General features: G+C 49.3%; 7 protein-coding genes across 7 annotated transcripts; 6 read left to right on the forward strand and 1 right to left on the reverse strand.

Annotated features, from left to right (window-relative positions):
• The first annotated feature begins 723 nt into the window (after positions 1-723).
• DFJ58DRAFT_781009 (uncharacterized protein) lies at positions 724-2215 on the forward strand. The gene is made up of 3 exons (XM_041389763.1): positions 724-1257; positions 1319-1959; positions 2168-2215. The coding sequence occupies exons 1-2, from the start codon at positions 1116-1118 to the stop codon at positions 1744-1746; spliced, it is 570 nt and encodes a 189-aa protein (XP_041245269.1). The 5' UTR covers positions 724-1115; the 3' UTR covers positions 1747-1959; positions 2168-2215.
• A 338-nt stretch (positions 2216-2553) lies between these two features.
• Positions 2554-3998, forward strand: DFJ58DRAFT_781017 (uncharacterized protein). The gene is made up of 4 exons (XM_041389764.1): positions 2554-2790; positions 2868-2919; positions 2978-3787; positions 3843-3998. Exons 1-3 carry the CDS (start codon positions 2602-2604, stop codon positions 3775-3777), a joined length of 1041 nt encoding a protein of 346 aa, XP_041245270.1. The 5' UTR covers positions 2554-2601; the 3' UTR covers positions 3778-3787; positions 3843-3998.
• DFJ58DRAFT_744737 (uncharacterized protein) lies at positions 3999-5683 on the forward strand. The gene is made up of 4 exons (XM_041387341.1): positions 3999-4773; positions 4832-5005; positions 5121-5292; positions 5345-5683. The coding sequence occupies exons 1-3, from the start codon at positions 4192-4194 to the stop codon at positions 5259-5261; spliced, it is 897 nt and encodes a 298-aa protein (XP_041245271.1). The 5' UTR covers positions 3999-4191; the 3' UTR covers positions 5262-5292; positions 5345-5683.
• Positions 5684-5773: 90 nt separating this feature from the next.
• Positions 5774-6756, reverse strand: DFJ58DRAFT_913202 (uncharacterized protein). The gene is made up of 3 exons (XM_041395312.1): positions 6555-6756; positions 6375-6508; positions 5774-6323 (listed from the first exon to the last, which is right to left on the reverse strand). Exons 1-3 carry the CDS (start codon positions 6740-6742, stop codon positions 6184-6186), a joined length of 462 nt encoding a protein of 153 aa, XP_041245272.1. The 5' UTR covers positions 6743-6756; the 3' UTR covers positions 5774-6183.
• A 1394-nt stretch (positions 6757-8150) lies between these two features.
• Positions 8151-9216, forward strand: DFJ58DRAFT_781027 (uncharacterized protein). The gene is made up of 3 exons (XM_041389765.1): positions 8151-8572; positions 8624-8845; positions 8899-9216. The coding sequence occupies exons 1-3, from the start codon at positions 8242-8244 to the stop codon at positions 9150-9152; spliced, it is 807 nt and encodes a 268-aa protein (XP_041245273.1). The 5' UTR covers positions 8151-8241; the 3' UTR covers positions 9153-9216.
• A 99-nt stretch (positions 9217-9315) lies between these two features.
• Positions 9316-12822, forward strand: DFJ58DRAFT_781032 (uncharacterized protein). The gene is made up of 12 exons (XM_041389766.1): positions 9316-9392; positions 9479-9746; positions 9808-9891; positions 9940-10217; positions 10331-10657; positions 10695-10772; positions 10824-10964; positions 11016-11387; positions 11452-11713; positions 11764-11860; positions 11912-12062; positions 12118-12822. The coding sequence occupies exons 2-12, from the start codon at positions 9506-9508 to the stop codon at positions 12700-12702; spliced, it is 2616 nt and encodes an 871-aa protein (XP_041245274.1). The 5' UTR covers positions 9316-9392; positions 9479-9505; the 3' UTR covers positions 12703-12822.
• Positions 12823-13094: 272 nt separating this feature from the next.
• Positions 13095-17365, forward strand: DFJ58DRAFT_715745 (uncharacterized protein; the record flags this gene model as incomplete). The annotated part of the gene is made up of 11 exons (XM_041384156.1): positions 13095-13452; positions 13544-14006; positions 14138-14438; positions 14464-14516; positions 14544-15535; positions 15585-15752; positions 15784-15932; positions 16019-16070; positions 16119-16243; positions 16295-16783; positions 17060-17365. 11 exons carry the CDS (start codon positions 13095-13097, stop codon positions 17363-17365), a joined length of 3456 nt encoding a protein of 1151 aa, XP_041245275.1.
• Between the last annotated feature and the right edge of the window lie 186 nt (positions 17366-17551).

The raw sequence follows: 17551 nt of genomic DNA on the forward strand, positions 1-17551 counted from the left end.
CTTGACTCAAAGTCCATTGGACAACTTGGAGGTAGCGCGGGGCGACAGATGGACACTGGAGGGTAATAATTGTCGAAGACGACTGATTTGTACTGCTTCTGGAAAGTGAAGGAAGGTCGGTAGAGAGTGCGACAGTAGCCTACGTGTAGAGGTCACATTAGGCTCTTCTGTTGGTCCTTATCTTCATGCCTTCGAACTTCCAGTGCATGAGCACTTGTCCGTGCAGTCTTGGGTCGAAGGCACGGTCGTCAAAGGCTCTTTGGTGCTGTTGGACAGTGAAGAAACGTCAGTAGAGGGTGCGGCTCACACAGTAGCAGGGAGGTAAAGGTAGTAATGTGCACAAAATCGACTCACTGCTGTACAGTCAATCTTCATTTAGCTCAAGTTCACAGATTGTTAAGGAAGACTTATTGCTGTTTGCAAAAGTATTGGCACCGCCGGTATTTCCAAAAAAAAAGTGCACGCCACACCAAAAAATACAGCAATAACTTTTGATTTGTTTCTCGACAATAAGAAGAGATATCGCTAAGCTGTAAGAGACAAAGTTGGTCAGGGAACCAAGGCCAAGGTGCGTGCAACAAAAACGGGATGATTTGACGAAGTTCGAACCAAGTTGTCAGTTGACCCCCCCCAACCCTTTTGTGAATTGTTGTGAGCGAAGGGCAGCATGTGTGAGCTACCAGCGAGTTTCTAAGTACTCAGTGAAGCATGCAGGAGGTGCTAATAATTTGTATCAAGCTATTTCAATACTTTTAGAATGTGTCATAGTCAATCAAGCCGGGGAGCTTTGTAAGAATTAGGTTTTGAAGTTTCAACTACTACAGTACTACCACTGTACCCACAACTTGAACTCCCCTCGTCACACACGACGACGACGTGACCTTCGTCCACCTGTCAACAAATCAGCGAGGACTACCCAACAACAGATAAAATCTACAGCAGGCGTGGTGTCCGAAGACTCACCAGCACCTGCAGCAAAGCCAAAACCAACTCCACGGGCAGTCCCAAAACGGATCCATGTGCTTCCTCCCAAAAGTCCAGTGTCATCTGACTCGGACAGGCATGCCATTGAGCTCGAAACTGCCAAGAACGAAGCTGCGGCTATACTTGCAGGGATGGCAGACAGTGGAACAGTTAATGGGGAGAACGAGAACTTATTCACGAACCTTGATGACTTGGCACTCGGCGAGCCTGAGATTGAGCAGCAACTGGAGCCTGAGGATGAAGATAGTGAGGTAGAAGATGACGACGATGCTGGTAGGTGCAACCCGCCACCATGATTGCCTTGAATTCCACTGACAGTATGTGTCAATATCAGTATTGGAGACCGAGGGAAATGTTGAGGATGGGGACGACAGTTTCGACATTAGTCTTCTGGTTCCAATCGAGGGTGTCGTCGACACTATGGTCATTAGCTCCAACACCTCATGGGGGTATTTCTGCCTTCAGCTCGCCAATGCAATGCTTACCCCGTTGGAGTCACTGAATATTGCATACAAGTTCTCAACAGATGCGAAGGCTGACCCACCTCGTGCACTCAGCATGGCGAAGCACCTCTTAGTGCTCATCCAGGGCGCAGGAACTATTCTATGCGACGAGCAGAGGGTTCGCCGTCTGAAGAAGCCATTCATGGTGATTATTGTGGATAGATCTGAAAATTCGAAGGCGGATGAAGTTGCCAAAGGCAAAGCAGGACTCGGAAAAGGAAAGGTAATTACTTCCATGAATCAAAGCCGCGAAGCTTGACCAGTTTCTTGTAACAACGGATAACTCGCTGGATTGTGCGCTTGCTGGCGCCGGTGTATGCTGTGATCTCCGAGATCTCGAGCAGTGGAAACATTCGGACAATAGCCTCGCAAAGATGTTCAGAAAACTTTCGCATGCTGGCGTGTTCGAAGAGTGTTTTCGGTGTTGGGAACTTGAAGATGATGTTGCTTGATAAGCTAAGCAAGTACTAAGACTATGACACATTCTAAAAGTATTGAAATAGCTTGATACAAATTATTAGCACCTCCTGCATGCTTCACTGAGTACTTAGAAACTCGCTGGTAGCTCACACATGCTGCCCTTCGCTCACAACAATTCACAAAAGGGTTGGGGGGGGGGGGGGGTCAACTGGCGACTTGGTTCGAACTTCGTCAAATCATCCCGTTTTTGTTGCACGCACCTTGGCCTTGGTTCTCTGACCAACTTTGTCTCTTACAGCTTAGCGATATCTCTTCTTATTGTCGAGAAACAAATCAAAAGTTATTGCTGTATTTTTTGGTGTGGCGTGCACCTTTTTTTTTGGAAATACCGGCGGTGCCAATACTTTTGCAAACAGCAATAAAGAAAACTTGCATTTCTCCTTGCGATACTTCTTGTTTTTGTTGAAGACTTGTTGCTCCTCTGAAGTAACTGCCATCGTTGTTGCAAGTAAAATAGGATTGCTTGAAGCTGTCGCGGTAATACGTAGTAAGTAAGCTACATAGGTCTTGAAAGCTTGACATGTGACACTGTTGTCAATGGCACTCGGCTTAAAAATTACCCAATTTGGTAACAGGTGCGGTGTATACCTCGTGTAGCATCAGTTCGGCTTAGAGCAGTTTCGTTTCAAACACCATGGACAATTTTCCTGACGGGGTTTCCGCGCCAGACCTTACTACGTTGTCATACGATGAAACCGTTCCATACGAATCACAAGTTCCCACTCATCCATCCAATGATCCAGAGCGAACTACATTACTCAACCGCATAGGGAACACCAAAGTGTACCTTCTCTCTGACACTGCCCAGGCAAGATTTGCCAAGGTGCGCTAATAGTATGTCAATTTCAGCTTTCAGAAAACGACCCTGACACCGGAGCCTGTCCCCGCTTGACCCTGAAGCGCAAGCGCACAGAGGGGGACGACGACGATGACGACGTAGATATGGAAGAAGGTGAAGACGGGTTTAGCTTCCGTGTTTGGCATGTAACTTACTCTCTGCTACCAATAAGAAACCACCCTGACTCTAAGAGCAAATGCTCTGCTACTCACTGGCACCCCAATTTCCCACCTGCCCACCGCCCGCATCTTTGCATATGCCACCCATTTCGACACGCATCCCATGGGCCTTGAATGGCTTGACGACAATAGCTGCATCCTCGTTTATGAATCAACTGCCTTTGCGCGTACTGCACATCGGTACCTCCAAAAGTCTGCTACAGAGGATCTGGATGCAGATGGCTTCATCACGGCAAAACCCATTCCAATTACCATATGGCCGCCAGAAGAGCGAATAACCAGGAGCCTGGGTAAAGGTCAAGGGCTGAAAGGTGTCATACGCATGCGCTGGGCTAAAGTCGATGACGTGAAGAAGAAGGGTGCAAAGAAGGAAAGCGAGTTCTATAAGAAGTATGGAGAAACCGCCGGGAAAGAGGATAAGGGAGGGGAAGCATCGCAGAAGAGAAGAAGGAGAGATGATCCAACTGTGGGAAACCAGTTGGATGATGATCTTGATGCGTTTCTTGGAGCCAATAGACCTTCCAAAATGCGTTCCGACTATGTGGGTGGGTCACGCAAAACCGTGGAGCGCACATCTTCTGCGTCCAATTCTTCAGACCTAAAAAATCGCATTTCTGCGCCGTTGCCGCGCCGCGCGAGGGGTCAGCTTGCGGACCGACTAGCTGACTCGCTAGTTGACACTGAAGAAGACTGGCACAGAGCGAGGGGTCGAGGGAGAAGAATTCCGCGGCCACAAAAAACGCAGCAAGACCTTGATGATGAACTAGACGCTTTCTTGAACGAGAAGGAATAGTACCTTCTACGTGGGGTTTCATCCTGTCTTGAACTTCTTACCGCTCATCGCACATTTTGTAGCAGTTCCCAGTGGTGTAAAAATATTCGCTTACATTGCGTATTGACTGTGTGTAATTTATTCTGTTGCTACAGGGCTCATTTGGAGCGTGTTCTGTGGCGAAGTGGTGCGCAGTCGTAGCTTCCACCTGAAGACTGCATGTCGAATGCTAAACATGTTCAAACGAGCTAACTGGAACTGTCAAAAGTTACTCTTCTGATTGCAACCTCACCCAAATCGTGTTCGGCGGATCCCATTAGGATTTCAACTTGGTGTAGCGCCACCGTCAGGCCCCGTCAATGCAATGGAATATTCTCGTAATTAATTGAACGCAACTTGACCGAGCAATATTCAGTTGCAACTGTACGAGTGGTTATGGACCACGATGTTGACGACGATACCCTGCGCAATCTGGAAGCGGGTCTATATCCTCAACGACACCATACCCGAGATACGTCTCGCTCTGACTCTTGGTTAACTAATATGAAGAACAGCTTTATGCGACCCGCCCTTGGCATTTTTCAAAATCAAATTTCAAGTCACCAGCATGGTGTACCAGGCTACTCAAACAACCGCTCCATCATGCGCGCGAACGACGAAGACCTGACCGGGATGAAAATCATGTTCCAAATGGATTACTTTCCGACCAACTTTGTCACTAAGGATTGCAGCAAACAGACTGGAGTGTCTTGTGTCTCCCCCAGCAATACTACGCCCCCTACTCATTCTTGTTCTGAACCACCTATCGTGTCGTTACCATCTGCGGCATCAAGCAATACCCCTCCGCTCACTCCAGATTGTTCCATTGGTATCCTGCATTCCACGTCACTAGAGATCGCCAATACCCAGTCCGGCCTCTCGCTTCCTTTGCATATATCTCGCAAGAGTCCTACACCTCCCCTAGCACCTGAGCATAGATGCTCTATCAATGAAGGGAAAATGCCAGAGCGCCCTCAGGTGAGCTGTACTATAATTCTTATATCGCGGCCAATTCCTGATTCACTGTTTCAATGAGTGTTTCGACGGTCTTATAGCTGATATCACCTTTGATTCACTGCAAGATGCCCAGCCACCGTGGCTAGATGAAGAATTCGAGGAATGGTACTGGCTTGACTATGCGCTGAAACTCAGCCGAGATGGTCGTTGCTCCTCTGAAAGCGATCACCGTGCAGCCGGAGAGTCATGCAAGGTACGTTGATCGCATTTATGGTGTTTGACTCCGTCCCTTGAATTTAAAAAGAGTCGCGAGTCTTCTATGACACTGTATACACGCGGAGTATTTCCTCCGTTTCATACCCAGGAAGACGAAGAACGATACCGCTGGAGACGAAAGCATAGAAGTTGAGGCAGAAAAGATGCGCGCCAGAGAATATTCCGGCCTCCTTCCAAAGTCATATGATCTTGCTTGGGTAGATGCCGGCGGGCTTCAAGTCAGTACACGGTAGCGGGTGCGTCCGGTTCGGTAGTTAATGATATGTATGGCTTCAATTCCAGAAGACGAATAAGTGCACTGATATTGAGTCGGCAGGACTACAGCAATGGACTCGGATGAAGCTACTACTAGGGCGATCCCGTTCGTCTGACTGAACTGAAGGCCTGCACGTATGACTCGGACTACGGAACAGTTTTGTGGAATAAGTCAATGCGGATTACTGATTCTGTGATCGCCGCTGATTGGATATCTATGAAATGGACGGTCGTGCGTGAGCGCCACATAAAGTGGAGAGTATATGCACGGTCTACGCGATGCATCAAAGAGCTGGGGGGCATGTTATGCTTACTCTGGGTATAGTTTTGGAAGGTCGTTTAAGGGATAGGCTTTATGATGGTATCTACGAGGACCTTGTTAATTCCAGTAATGACTCGGAGGTCGCGGGTTTCAAGAGAGATGCAAGATGCGTAAGCACCGCCCCGTCCTTGATGTGTTCGAACTTCTGGCGAGTTTGAATGAAAATGAGCATGTTATTCGTGAGTTCTATTAGATTAGATCTAATTACATATGTGGTCTGTTCGTCTGGGCCTGGCTGGAGCCCAAGGGCTCATAACCTGATGGACTAGAACGGAGGGACTAGCTCAGCGGGAGTGTGAACAATGCTATGGCATTAAGTACTCAGAAGGGAGAGACTGGTTCAGTGGGAGTGTGAACAACACTCTCAGGAGGTGTGACTGCAAGAGACGTGCAAAAAAAAGTGTTGTAAAGTTATTATGACTAATAAGTGACTTGCGATGATGGTGATACAATAAAGGAACTGTACAGTAGGTGATGGGACGTGCAGGGGGAGGTACAGTTCACACGGCAAGAAGATCGACTTGAAGAAGACATTGCACATGGGTGCAAGAACACGACATACGCCAATAACATCTGACTTATGGTTCAATATTGATATTAGGGATGAGCTGCAAGTAGCCAAGATGGATGATTATCCGTTCACAGCGTTGCTCAACCGAGGCATGAGGAGGGAAAGGAGGCAGGCCGAGTGCTGTAGAAATGCCATCACACATCGGAACTACGGGCACGAAGAGTGAGACGAGCACCTTAACAATCAGAATAAACTTACTCGTCATTTGCTGTAAGTCAGCAGGAGTCGCTGGGAAGCCAACAGGAAGCTTGACTTTGAGGTCTTGCGGCCAGGTAAGTGGTGCCCCCACTGAAAGCGTTAAGTTGTGCATTCTCAATACAGATATCTTGTCCCTATAAGAGATTAGCAAAAGTAATGCTGGCAGGCACATGTACTTACATTTTCTCAACTGTCCTGCTGACATTCTGCACCTCATCATGTAGCCCTTCGAACACCTGTTGCGATTGTTCCTGTTCGTCCCGTAAAGCCTGAATGTCCTGTTGAATAGTGTCAAGCCTCTGATTTGCAGTGGCTTGGCCAGCCTGTAGTGCAGCAAGGGCTGTGTTGATCTCAGCTAATGAGCTCATAGCGAGAACGTTTCAGGATTTGAGACCACAATGTTCACGTGATTCTTTCGTCATTTTTCGTACCGAGACGACGGTTTAATCAGCCTATCGCGCATGCACAACATGCACGATCTGATATAGCGTTGTATATCCAGAAGATGAACCTATTTTGTTATGTTTTATTATTCGTTATCGCCTCAATTTCTGCGGTTGTGATATTTCGCATGTGTCTCACAAATCACATGATCTTCCGCTCTGAGCAAGCTTTAGCTAATATTAATAGACTAAGTTGCAACCGGCATATAATCATTCGCGCGTATATAGAACATCTAGTATTTAGTAGTACGGGACTTGTGCGAAATGAAGGGACTGCCTGGGCGTTTGACGTTGGCACTCGTACTTACGACGGTCTGAAATTTTGAACAGGCAGAAAGTAGTAAGGTACAGTGACAAACCTCGACTGCTGCATCAAGAGCTCCTTGCTCTACTTCGAATTCGGGCTCCGTGACACTAAGTTGCCAAACGTGATGGAAAATATCTATAAGTTGTAAGGGGTGGGAAGTGGTCTACACAAACGCTAAACTGCCTACCATAAGATTGTTCGTGAGCAGATCAAGACCCTGGAGTACAATACTAAGGCAGCCATGGTCCAACGGTACTGATGCTGCCAGGACCTACTAGTACATAACGAGTCTGACGGGGAATACGAGACTGCTGAGGACCCTGACAATTCCGGGGTTCGACGCTGTCAAACCTGCAGGGCCACCACTAATAGTGATATCAAAGAGGCCACCGAAGGACGACACAACACCGGCAAAAACCTAATGGCAAGATTGAGATGTTAAACCACATATGGGCGCACTTGTTGCTTACTGTCTTCAAGAAGGTCTTGTCCAATCACGTGTTGATTAGCGACCATGTTGTACTGGTACTTGTGTAGGGCAAAATTCCAACGGTGGACTTGGGAGGGGATTGGCGAATGAGAGAACTGAAACCAATTGGACCGGGAATGAGCGAAGCTCAGAGTAGAGATAAATTACCAGCAGAGCACCATGTTGAAAGTTTGTTGCAAAGTTGCAAACTACGCGACCGAAGTCTGACATGCTGTGCGTTTTGCACTTGAGTAAGTATGTACGACGCATGAAGCGAGTAAGGTCGAGAAGCGACTCATCTCAGAGTGCAAGCTCGTAATGTGTTGGTAAGGCGCGCCAACATCCGTTGGGCACGACTCAGTTGTTGGTAGTGGAAATATCGGAGTACTAGATAGAGGGAACAGACCCACACCTTGTGTGGCTAGCTGTTGCTGGTACTCGCTGGTTGTGGAGAGGCGGGCACGACGGCAGGATAACTTGAAGTGGATCGATGCCGGACGGGCAGTGTCACAGACTTTGGGCTGGCCGGAAACTGCCGAAAGACACTGACACGGCTCCGCGGAGTCCCATATAGACAGTCGACTGCCCAATTCCTGGGTATTTGTTGAGCTTCCCGAATCCCATTATACGTTATTTTCTTCGGTGAAGATGAAAACATCTAAACCATCACCAGATCACCGGTTTACCTTTAGTGAAGACGAAGAATCAAATAGCAACGATGGCGCTTCCTCCTCAAAGGTACATTCATCTGACAAGGATGACGATCACGGAATAAGCCAGGGAATGGAACTTGAGGGGTTCGCTGGTCCGAAGATAGTCCAGCCTTTAACGCCTGAGGCGCTGGCAAAATTCAATGCTGCGCAAGCTCGTACTGGCGTAATCTACATCTCACGAATACCTCCTGGTATGCGTCCTGCCAAAGTACGGCATTTAATGAGTGCCCATGGTGAAGTGGGGAGAGTGTATCTCCAACAAGAAGGTGTGTCTGCTCTTCACAATGCTATTGCACACTAATTGGATTTTTGTCAAGACGCCAAACGTGCATACCTCCGCCGAAAGTTTACGTCCACCAAAAAGCCGCATTTCACTGAAGGCTGGGTGGAGTTCAAAGATAAAAAGGTCGCAAGATCTGTGGCTGAGATGCTAAACGCGCAGCCGATCGGCGGTAAGAAGGGCACTCGTTGGCGAGATGATGTGTGGACTATGAAGTACCTCCCCAAATTCAAATGGAACATGTTGACTGAGCAAATAGGTGCGTGTTTCTACTTCATGCATGAACACGCGGGAAACTCATTGCAACCTCAGCACATGAAGCTGCTATTCATACTGCTAAGCTGCGCGTTGAGCTTGCGCAGTCGAAGACGGAACAACGCGATTACCTCAAGAATGTAGAACTCGCACGAGTGTTGGACAAGCGTAATGAAAAAAGAAAGGAAAAGGGTTTGGGGCCACTTGAGCTGAAGCGCCCAGCTGAGGTCAGTAAAGAAGAGGAGCCTCGAAAAAGATTGAAGTACACGGATGATACTCAACTTAATAGTGTACTTGGTAGCATATTTTAGTTTCAAGCTACATACCAAGTTGATTGTAGCAACATTGCAAGGTTAATGTCTAATATGAGTTCAATTAGTGCACGGGCCAGCCGACGGCATGGTATAAATTTTAATCGGCGCGTGAATGGGGAAAGGAACAGAACACGGTTGACGGAAGCAACGACTTACATCGCGACATTGTCGACAAAGGTTTGAGTTGGTCAACTGGCACGGTTGGTCTCAAAAACTCACAGTCTCGCGATCCAAGAGGTCTGTCTGTCCTTCTACATCATGCTCGGCTCTCTCCTCAAACCTCCATCCTTGCCGTGGAATATCGTCTCTGATTTCTCTCTCAGTTCTTTAATACTTCTAAAGATATTATAATGTCTTCCTGGCCTGCTCCTGCTTACCCTCCGCCTCGTCGCTCGCGTTCTCGCTCCCCTCCTCGTGGTCATCCTCGACCACCATATCCAGACACTGGGTATCCTCCGGACCAGTACAGAGGTGGAGGTGGCTGGGATCCACATGAGAGGGATAGGGAGAGAGCATGGGTCGAGTATGAGCGAGATAGAACCGGATATGACCACACTCGTCGCAGAAGCCGCAGTCCGCCACCGGACGATAGTACGAAAATTTCTTTATACTTTATTTCATGACAGCATATTGACTAGCCCAATTCGTATAGCCAGAAAACGTCGCAGGTCCATTTCACCTTTCGACAGGGAAAGGGAGCGATATGACCCACGCCCGCGTTATGGCGATGATTATGGTGTTTCGGCTGCGTCAAATCGTTTTCTCTTTTCTGACCTCAATCTAGATGCGCATTCGCGGGCATACAGCTATAGGTCTCCTCCCAGAGCTCAATTTGCGCCCCCGTATCCTCCTCGCAGGGCACCCGCGGACCCGCGTACGCTCGACCACCCAGCAACTCTGAAACAATATGCCGAATGGTTTAGATACGCCTTCCCTCAACAAGCTTCCGATGAGGATGCTGCCGACAAGGCAGCAGAGCAAGAAGCCGGCGATGGTTCAAAGCCTCGCAATGGCATTCGTTCTCGTTGGGAGAAATACAAGAAGGATTTTGTCGCAACTCAGGTTAGTCGCCGTCAATCTCTCAAGCGTACTATGTGTACTGCGTGGCATATTGTGTCCTTTGCCGTCATGAGTCTTGTGAAGCAGCAGCTGAACGTCTTTTGTTATGTATGTAGTTGCAGACCATGTTTGATCACCATAGGAAGTCCCCGTGGTTTGCAGAGAAGTATGACCCAGCTCCGGAATTCGTTGCTCTACGCCGTCGTGTTCGAAAGGAAGGTTGGAGAGGGCGATTAAACACGTTTCTGCTAGACCTCGAGTCGGGCAAGTTTGATCCTGACTTGAGCGAGCCTGAGACAGACACAACTTCTCCCGTTAAGGAGACAGTCGAGGCTAGTGAGGATACGAAGACTGGTGGCGATGATGACATGCAGTTCAACCTCGACGCTGAGGACGATGCTGGTGAACAGGAGCCCAGCCGTGCTGAGGCCAACGGGAAAACTGTAAATGACAACAAGCGCAAACAATCGTGGCGAAGAGATCGCTGTCGCTCCGGAAGGCAATCAGGTCATGATTCGGACTATTCCGCCTGATATCGGTCGTGTGAAGCTGGAGGAGGTAAGTGTAGTCGTTCTATGGTGATTATAGGAACTCATTAGGGCTTTGTAGGCATGTAGTAAGGTGCCAGGATACATGTATCTAGCGCTCGGCGACCCCCTTCAGAAACGCAACTACTATCGTGCTGGTTGGATCAAGTTCTGTGACGATGCTGATATGACAGTTGTTATGACTGAATTGACTGATAAAAAGGTGAAGATCTCTGTTCCGTACCGCGTGGCATTCGTTAACGTGACGTGATAGATCGAAGGCTTCAAGCTTCATGTTGCTCACACTGTTAAGCCCTTTGTAAACAGAATTCGCTATGTCCCAGAAGTCGCCAGTAAGCCAGACCGCATCGAGAAAGACCTTGCGAACGCAAAGCTCTTGGCCTCTATTTTAGAGGAAGAAGCTGCAGCACTACGCCATTTTAATCCAGCAGGGCATGAGTCCTCGGCAACGAACGGAGATGCAAAACCCGTGGATGCTGTGATGAGTGATGCACATGCAGACCATGAGGACGATGAGGAACCAAAAGAATCCGGATCTGAGGCTATAGAACGGAGGATAGAGAAGATTATGGCAGACCTTCGTGACCAGGGAGCGGTTGATGAAAAAGTCGTGGAGGCGAAGAAAGTATGAGTGATCTGATACGCTCTACTTCATTGTTACTGACTTTCGCTCTCTTGGCTTTTTTTAGGCTGTTATTTCCCTGGACTTATATCTTGCCTACCTTCGAGCAGCGTTTCACGCATGCTACTACTGCGCTGTTGTGACCGATCATCTTGAAGAATTGCAGCGTAAGTGCTTGCAGCACGTGAGGAAACCTCTGTCCAAGTCACTGCTTGAGGAGGTAAAGGCTGCTGAGGCTGAGAAAGAAAAAAAGGAAAGGGACGATGAGAAAGAAAGTGACGCCCCTTTGCCCCCTAAGCCGACCGAGAACAGAGACTGGAAGCGCAATGGTAAGCCCCCGGCATTTTTTAAAGTCAGTTTGGCTAATTACGTGGAGCAGATGAGCGCTGGTTGGAGTGGTTTGATAGCAAGATTGCACTGCTGATCAATCGCAACGACCTGGACCCGCGTGAATATGGTGGCAAAAGTTACGACGAGTGCGTGCCTCTTTTGATCTCAGATGATTGGAAATGTCATTTTCGTTGCAGGGAGCTAAGCAAAGCGGTTGAGCAATACATCAAGCAGGAAGATGAGGGCAGGTTCCGGTGCAAGACTTGCCAGAAGCTCTTCAAGGCTACCTCGTTTGTCGAGAAGCATGTCGCGAACAAGCACCCTGAACTCGTGAAACAGCTCGACGAGGTAAGCATGTTTAATCTCGTCTTCTTTCGGCATCTCACGGTCGCCGGATTTTCAGGTCCCTTATTTCAATAGTTTCGCGCTAGACCCACATAGAATCCAGCCGTTCACACACCCACCTCCTATCAGCGGGAACAACCAGCCTCCCCCCCAAGCGTTCGGTATTCAAGGACACGCGGTGGTATACCCGCCTCCCGACTTTGGCCGGCCGAATCCATATCTTACTTATCCTGCTGCGTTCCCTCCGCCACCCTATGGAAACAATGGTCACTGGGATCATTTCGGATATCAATACGGGCCTCCAGGTCTATTTCCAACTCCTCCACCTATCCGAAGGGATGAAGCGACCACCGCTCGCAGGCTCAGTGATCGTATTAGCGGCTATGCCCCCAATCTGGAGCAGCCGATGGAGGTTACAATTCCCGCTAATGCCGGACTTCCCGCTAAGCCACAAGTTACTATGGACCTTGGTCAGCCTGCGGCGGATATTGGTAGGAAAGGTCGTCGAGGAGCCACGAGCTCAGGTCCACCACCACCTCCGCCACCCGATGCGAAGGAAGATCCCAGGGCTGCTGGGGGCAAGAAGGTCAGCTACCACGACATGGACTCGGTTGCTGAAGGAGATGTCGAGTTGACTTACTGATGTGATGATGCATACGTGATATAACTTCTCTACGCTTCGCAATATATTTTGGTGATTATGTCGCATGTTGGGAAGCGTCTTCCTCAGAAGCGCCGAGGAGGAACTCGTGCACTGGATAGAGCGTGGCAAGCACTTATAATATTGAGTATCGAGAGATCGCAAAACAAATTAGAAAGCCCAAAAAGGGTCATGCTCAAAAAGGACGAATGTTGCGCTTAGTGTAGCACTGTAGCATTCCTCCCTGACCCTTGCCTGACCCTGGCTTATTAACTCCCTTGTCTCGTAAAGTACCTATTTCTGTGTCTCTTCTGCACAAGCATCCCAGTTCGAAACTTGGACTACAAGTCGGGTGCTGTTGCACAACTCCTGACTCTACGGCGCCGTGATCATCAATGAGTGGGGCCAAACCTATTATTGCACATCGTCTACCGGTATCCGTTCTTGTCAATGAAGAAGGACTGATAGCGCCAGAAGCCATTGGCCCGAGCAAGTTTGCGGTAACGTGGTCTGCTGAACCTCCCCCTCCTGTACTTGCACCTCTTGTACAAGCTGCAGAGCGCCAAGTTGTCCTCAGTTCATCTGACGGGGAATCTGATTTTTCAGAGAAAGATATCTGCTCGTTGGGAGAGAAGCAATCACCGGCCGAGCTTTCTGACGAATTTGAAAGTTCGGTGAGCCAACGCATTCGGCTTCAGCAACTCGCTGGGCCTCACCACCACGATGAAAATCCGATTATTCCACGTTTTTCTCGTGCAACCTCCATGCCTTTGCCATCACAGCTAGAACATCTAAAAAAATCCCCGCAGGACCGCGCCTACTTCGCCTGAACAGCCTAGCCAAGCCCTTCCCACAGATGCCACCGTCGAATCCTCTCGGTTCCACGAACTTTCATTGGAACTCGCGGACTCTGTTCAGATGGTCGTCCAGACGCTTTTACAAGTCTCGCCAACACAAATCCTCGACCCGGCGAAAGAGCAATTTGCAGCTTGCTCCCTCTCGGTCCCCACCGCCTGCATGTCTGCCGTATTCACGACGATGAAGAACCTCAATTACATTTCTGCGAATATGTCAGATCTATGTGCTGACACGTTCAACCCTGCTCATTCCAGCAATTCTACTTTGAAAGCCCGCCGATTGACTTTGCCTGGACCACCTGTTACTGCAGTCACCGACTTTGACATTGGGGAGATGCTGCAAGGAGTTGGAGATGCATCGAGTGGGAGGGCTGCTGAAGTTGGTGTAGATCTGGTCTTATTCCATGGTGACGTCGGGATGAGGCACGTTGCGGTCAAGGGGGGTAGAGTGTGGAATATCTAACGTGCTAACGCATGTGAGTGGGCGCGTTGCAGTTCAAGTACCAGTCTCACAACCTACAGGTCGTCCGTCAAATCATCAATACTGCATGGCATGGTGACTCGATTGACTTGGGCCTTAGTATCGCTTCGTCAAGCTTTTTGGGCTTAAATATGTCACCCTCCACAGAGAGACCAAATTCGACAGCCAGTGGTGTCTCTTCGCCCATCCCCATAGATGAGGGTGAAACCTTGCACTGCACGTTCGAAATCCATCACCGTTTTCATTCGCTGGATGTGCCAACGGATGTCACGACGCCTACCAAAACAAGCCCTTCTGGGGTTCCAGAGCGCCGAGAGCCGACCTTTGATTCAATGCTGTTCCGCAGGTTACTTCTTCGATGCGGCGCGTCGCTTTCATCCGAGGTCCCTGATGACATAAACGTCAAGAAGGACGTATGAAGTCAAGCTTGAACTTCAGCGCGGTTCGCCAGATGCGATTATTGCTAAATATTCTGCAATGTCCGAACAATCTCATGCGCTTCTTAGTGGGGTTCGGTTAGGAACGGAGCCGTCTCTCGAAGAGCTTGCTCAATTCGCTGAAACTTTGCGCGGAAAGAAGGTCACCTTGTATGCAAGCACCGCAAGCTCCTTTGCACATCACCTGACGAGCTATCTCACTGCTTGGGGGTTGGATGTCAGTCACTTATCGTCAGAGGCTGACGTCGATGGCAGTCCAGGCGCTAATGAAGCTCCTGCCCCTCCATGCCGAGAGCGTGGATCGCAAGAGCCTCGAGCCCCATCCGCGAACGGCACTCCACGCTTAGCTCCGTCGTTGTCATTCGTAATGATCGATGACGATGTCTCCGTTCTTCGGGAGAGGTTGCGCAAGTACAGAGCAGAGCAGCCAATACCTCTCAGCATTCACTCTCGGAAACGACCATCTCTAGCTGCTCACCACCGCCCAAAGTCATCGCCACAAGTAGCCCGTACTCTAGGCTTCGGATCACAGGCCCCACCGCAACAAACACCCGTAGTAGTAGTTCACTTCACCAGCCTAGCCAATTACAAATTGGTCAAGGAGATCATACAATTCGATCTCGCTTCTCACTCCTATCCAGCATGTCCACCCGAAGTTATGATTATTCCTAAGCCCGCGGGTCCACGCAGGTTCCTCACTGCGCTGCACACTGCTGTTACTAAGCCTATCGTCGATCCATTCTTTGCCCCAATTGCTACCTCACCACTGAGCCCTGGTTTGCACAGTTCTCCCTTCTTCAATTTAACTCAGACAAGCCCCAAATCCCCTTCTTCTCGTCCATCGAATTCATCACGATCCAACTCCGAGAAATCTACGCGATCTGCAAGGGACAGTACAAGTGAACATCACTCGCACGCACCTCCATCACCCCTCGGTCTCGCGGATAACATGGAGTATTTCCCTGAAACTCATAGCCCTGTAAGGCTTGGTCAGACACCATCCTCCGGACTTGTAATTTCGAGCCCCGACGGACAGCCAACAGGCATTATCTTCCAACCGCGTGCAAAATCCACGAAACCTATCTCAACCATCACCCAATAGTGCTGCAGTCGATCGGGATAAGCCGCAGTTTCTACTATCCAGTTCCGAACGGCTACGGGGGACCTCCCGCCGCCCATCGGACGGTGAACAGAAGAAGCAAGGTCAATTGCCACTCTCGTTTGCATCTTTGCACTCCAATGCACCTCCCGCTCGGCGAGCAGCATCTCCTACCGAGGGTTTCACCCTCAATCTCTACTACACCCAAAGGAAAGGGGAAACGAGCAACCTCCCCCCAGGCAGATGAACTTGCCCCTTCATCACCGCTATCTCCCCCATCGCGTAACACAAGCGCGGTCGATATAAGGAAGGCTTCTTCCCCTCCAAGTTCTCCAGTAGCGCCGGACTCTCAACTTAATGTGCTCGCGCGAAGACCGGGAAGGCGGGCAAACGCATGACACAAAACCTTCGACAACCCCCCGCTGCGTTGGGGAAAGCAGGCAAGGGACAACCTGATACAAGCATCATACCTCCGATTAGCGTGCTCATCGTTGATGGTATGGGCTTCGAATCTTATCATGCGTCGCACTAATCGGTTGGAACAGATAATCCAATTAATCAGACCATTCTGTCAACCTTCATGAGGAGGAAAAAGATTAAGTATGACGTGGCCAAGAATGGAGAAGAGGCGGTGCAGAAGTGGGAGAATGGCGGTTTTCACTTAATTTTGGTATGATGTTCCCTCGTACGACAAATTCATCGAGCTGATGCGTTATTTCAGATGGACATTCAAATGCCTGTTATGGACGGCATACAAGCGACGAAAGAGATTAGAAGATTAGAGAGTTTGACAGCTTCTTCAGGCTACACTCCAGGCACACCCCTGTCTGACACACTTTCAGAAGGGGCATTCTCCGAGTCTCGTGCTTCAGCATCGCCCTACCGTTCCGCCGTCATTATCGTAGCTCTCACTGCCTCATCCCTCCAGAGTGACAGAGTGGCAGCCCTTGCGGCAGGATGCAACGATTTCCTGACCAAGCCTGTGTCTTTGGAGTGGCTGAACAACAAGATTATCGAGTGGGGGTCGATTAAGGCTTTGCAGATGTGGGCTGACCTGCGGCCGGAGGTGGTGAAAACCATCTCGACTGAGCAGACGGCTCAAGCCCAACTTGTGGCTCGTCTACTTCACGTTCCCGAGGGTCGAACGACTCCAATCAGCTCTCTGAGCAGATCGCCATCGAAAGCTAGAGGAGACAAAAGCGATCCCCTTGTTGAACCTGGGTCTGAGCCTACTGCTAAGCTCGCGGGCCCGAAAGGAGAGGGCAAGCCAACCTCGAAACCGGCAAATGACTTGCCCGATAATGATTCCCCCCGGATCATCGCCCTCTTCTGAATCTTCTGACTCTTTTGAGCAATCTGGTGAGTTCAACCTTCTATTTTCTGCCTTTCTTTCACTTAGATCGGCGATTTCAGGAGAGAACACCGCATCACTCCCTGGTGCGCTGGCTGAAACATATTTGAAAAATCAACATTAATTATTTTATAGCCGCTCATAATCATGACACGGATGATACGGTCACCCAATCTGAATCTACGACTGCCAAGGAAGCGCACGCGCCGACAGGTATTTTGTTCCCACCTGGAATGCCGCTGGATTTGGTTTAATGTGTTTCACAAGATGGGGAGGAATACCATGAAAGCTCATCGGAAAGGTCTTATGCCACTGCAAGTGAAACGTCAGCGAATGCTTCCGAATTCCAAGATGCGCCGACATCGCCTCAATGACTACGTTGGGCGACCTTCGGAAGCTTTGCGAGGCTGGCCGCGCCTATGGTCTTACCATTATATCTGAGGGTCGCCGCGTTCTTCCGCAAATATTTGTATACCTTGTCATTTTCTCGTTCGTGTTGATCACTAAGCGTTACATGCTTTATCTTGGGTTTTATGGGGTTATTTGGCAATTGTCTTTCGACTACCATAGCTCACGGTCACTGACAGATTACCATTAGTGGATTATAATCGGGTTATGGCAGCATCG

The sequence above is a fragment of the Suillus subalutaceus genome (assembly GCF_016647625.1).
Source record: "Suillus subalutaceus strain FC151 chromosome Unknown DFJ58scaffold_36, whole genome shotgun sequence".
In the NCBI taxonomy this organism is placed as follows: domain Eukaryota; kingdom Fungi; phylum Basidiomycota; class Agaricomycetes; order Boletales; family Suillaceae; genus Suillus; species Suillus subalutaceus.

Excerpts from the sequence above, each read along its gene's own strand:
- DFJ58DRAFT_781009 (XM_041389763.1), top strand. The coding sequence starts at position 1,116 with ATGGCAGACAGTGGAACAGTTAATGGGGAGAACGAGAACTTATTCACG. Across the intron at positions 1,258-1,318 it reads AGAAGATGACGACGATGCTG|TATTGGAGACCGAGGGAAAT; the intron begins GTAGGTGCAACC and ends TGTCAATATCAG.
- DFJ58DRAFT_781032 (XM_041389766.1), top strand. The coding sequence starts at position 9,506 with ATGTCTTCCTGGCCTGCTCCTGCTTACCCTCCGCCTCGTCGCTCGCGT. Across the intron at positions 11,388-11,451 it reads AAGTCGTGGAGGCGAAGAAA|GCTGTTATTTCCCTGGACTT; the intron begins GTATGAGTGATC and ends GGCTTTTTTTAG. Across the intron at positions 12,063-12,117 it reads TCGTGAAACAGCTCGACGAG|GTCCCTTATTTCAATAGTTT; the intron begins GTAAGCATGTTT and ends CCGGATTTTCAG.
- DFJ58DRAFT_781027 (XM_041389765.1), top strand. The coding sequence starts at position 8,242 with ATGAAAACATCTAAACCATCACCAGATCACCGGTTTACCTTTAGTGAA. Across the intron at positions 8,573-8,623 it reads AGTGTATCTCCAACAAGAAG|ACGCCAAACGTGCATACCTC; the intron begins GTGTGTCTGCTC and ends ATTTTTGTCAAG. Across the intron at positions 8,846-8,898 it reads CATGTTGACTGAGCAAATAG|CACATGAAGCTGCTATTCAT; the intron begins GTGCGTGTTTCT and ends TTGCAACCTCAG.
- DFJ58DRAFT_913202 (XM_041395312.1), bottom strand. The coding sequence starts at position 6,742 with ATGAGCTCATTAGCTGAGATCAACACAGCCCTTGCTGCACTACAGGCT. Across the intron at positions 6,509-6,554 it reads AGCAGGACAGTTGAGAAAAT|GGACAAGATATCTGTATTGA; the intron begins GTAAGTACATGT and ends AATCTCTTATAG. Across the intron at positions 6,324-6,374 it reads TGACTTACAGCAAATGACGA|TTCCGATGTGTGATGGCATT; the intron begins GTAAGTTTATTC and ends TCGTGCCCGTAG.
- DFJ58DRAFT_781017 (XM_041389764.1), top strand. The coding sequence starts at position 2,602 with ATGGACAATTTTCCTGACGGGGTTTCCGCGCCAGACCTTACTACGTTG. Across the intron at positions 2,791-2,867 it reads CCCAGGCAAGATTTGCCAAG|CGCAAGCGCACAGAGGGGGA; the intron begins GTGCGCTAATAG and ends TTGACCCTGAAG. Across the intron at positions 2,920-2,977 it reads CGACGTAGATATGGAAGAAG|AAACCACCCTGACTCTAAGA; the intron begins GTGAAGACGGGT and ends GCTACCAATAAG.
- DFJ58DRAFT_744737 (XM_041387341.1), top strand. The coding sequence starts at position 4,192 with ATGGACCACGATGTTGACGACGATACCCTGCGCAATCTGGAAGCGGGT. Across the intron at positions 4,774-4,831 it reads AAATGCCAGAGCGCCCTCAG|TGTTTCGACGGTCTTATAGC; the intron begins GTGAGCTGTACT and ends TGTTTCAATGAG. Across the intron at positions 5,006-5,120 it reads CAGCCGGAGAGTCATGCAAG|ACGAAGAACGATACCGCTGG; the intron begins GTACGTTGATCG and ends ATACCCAGGAAG.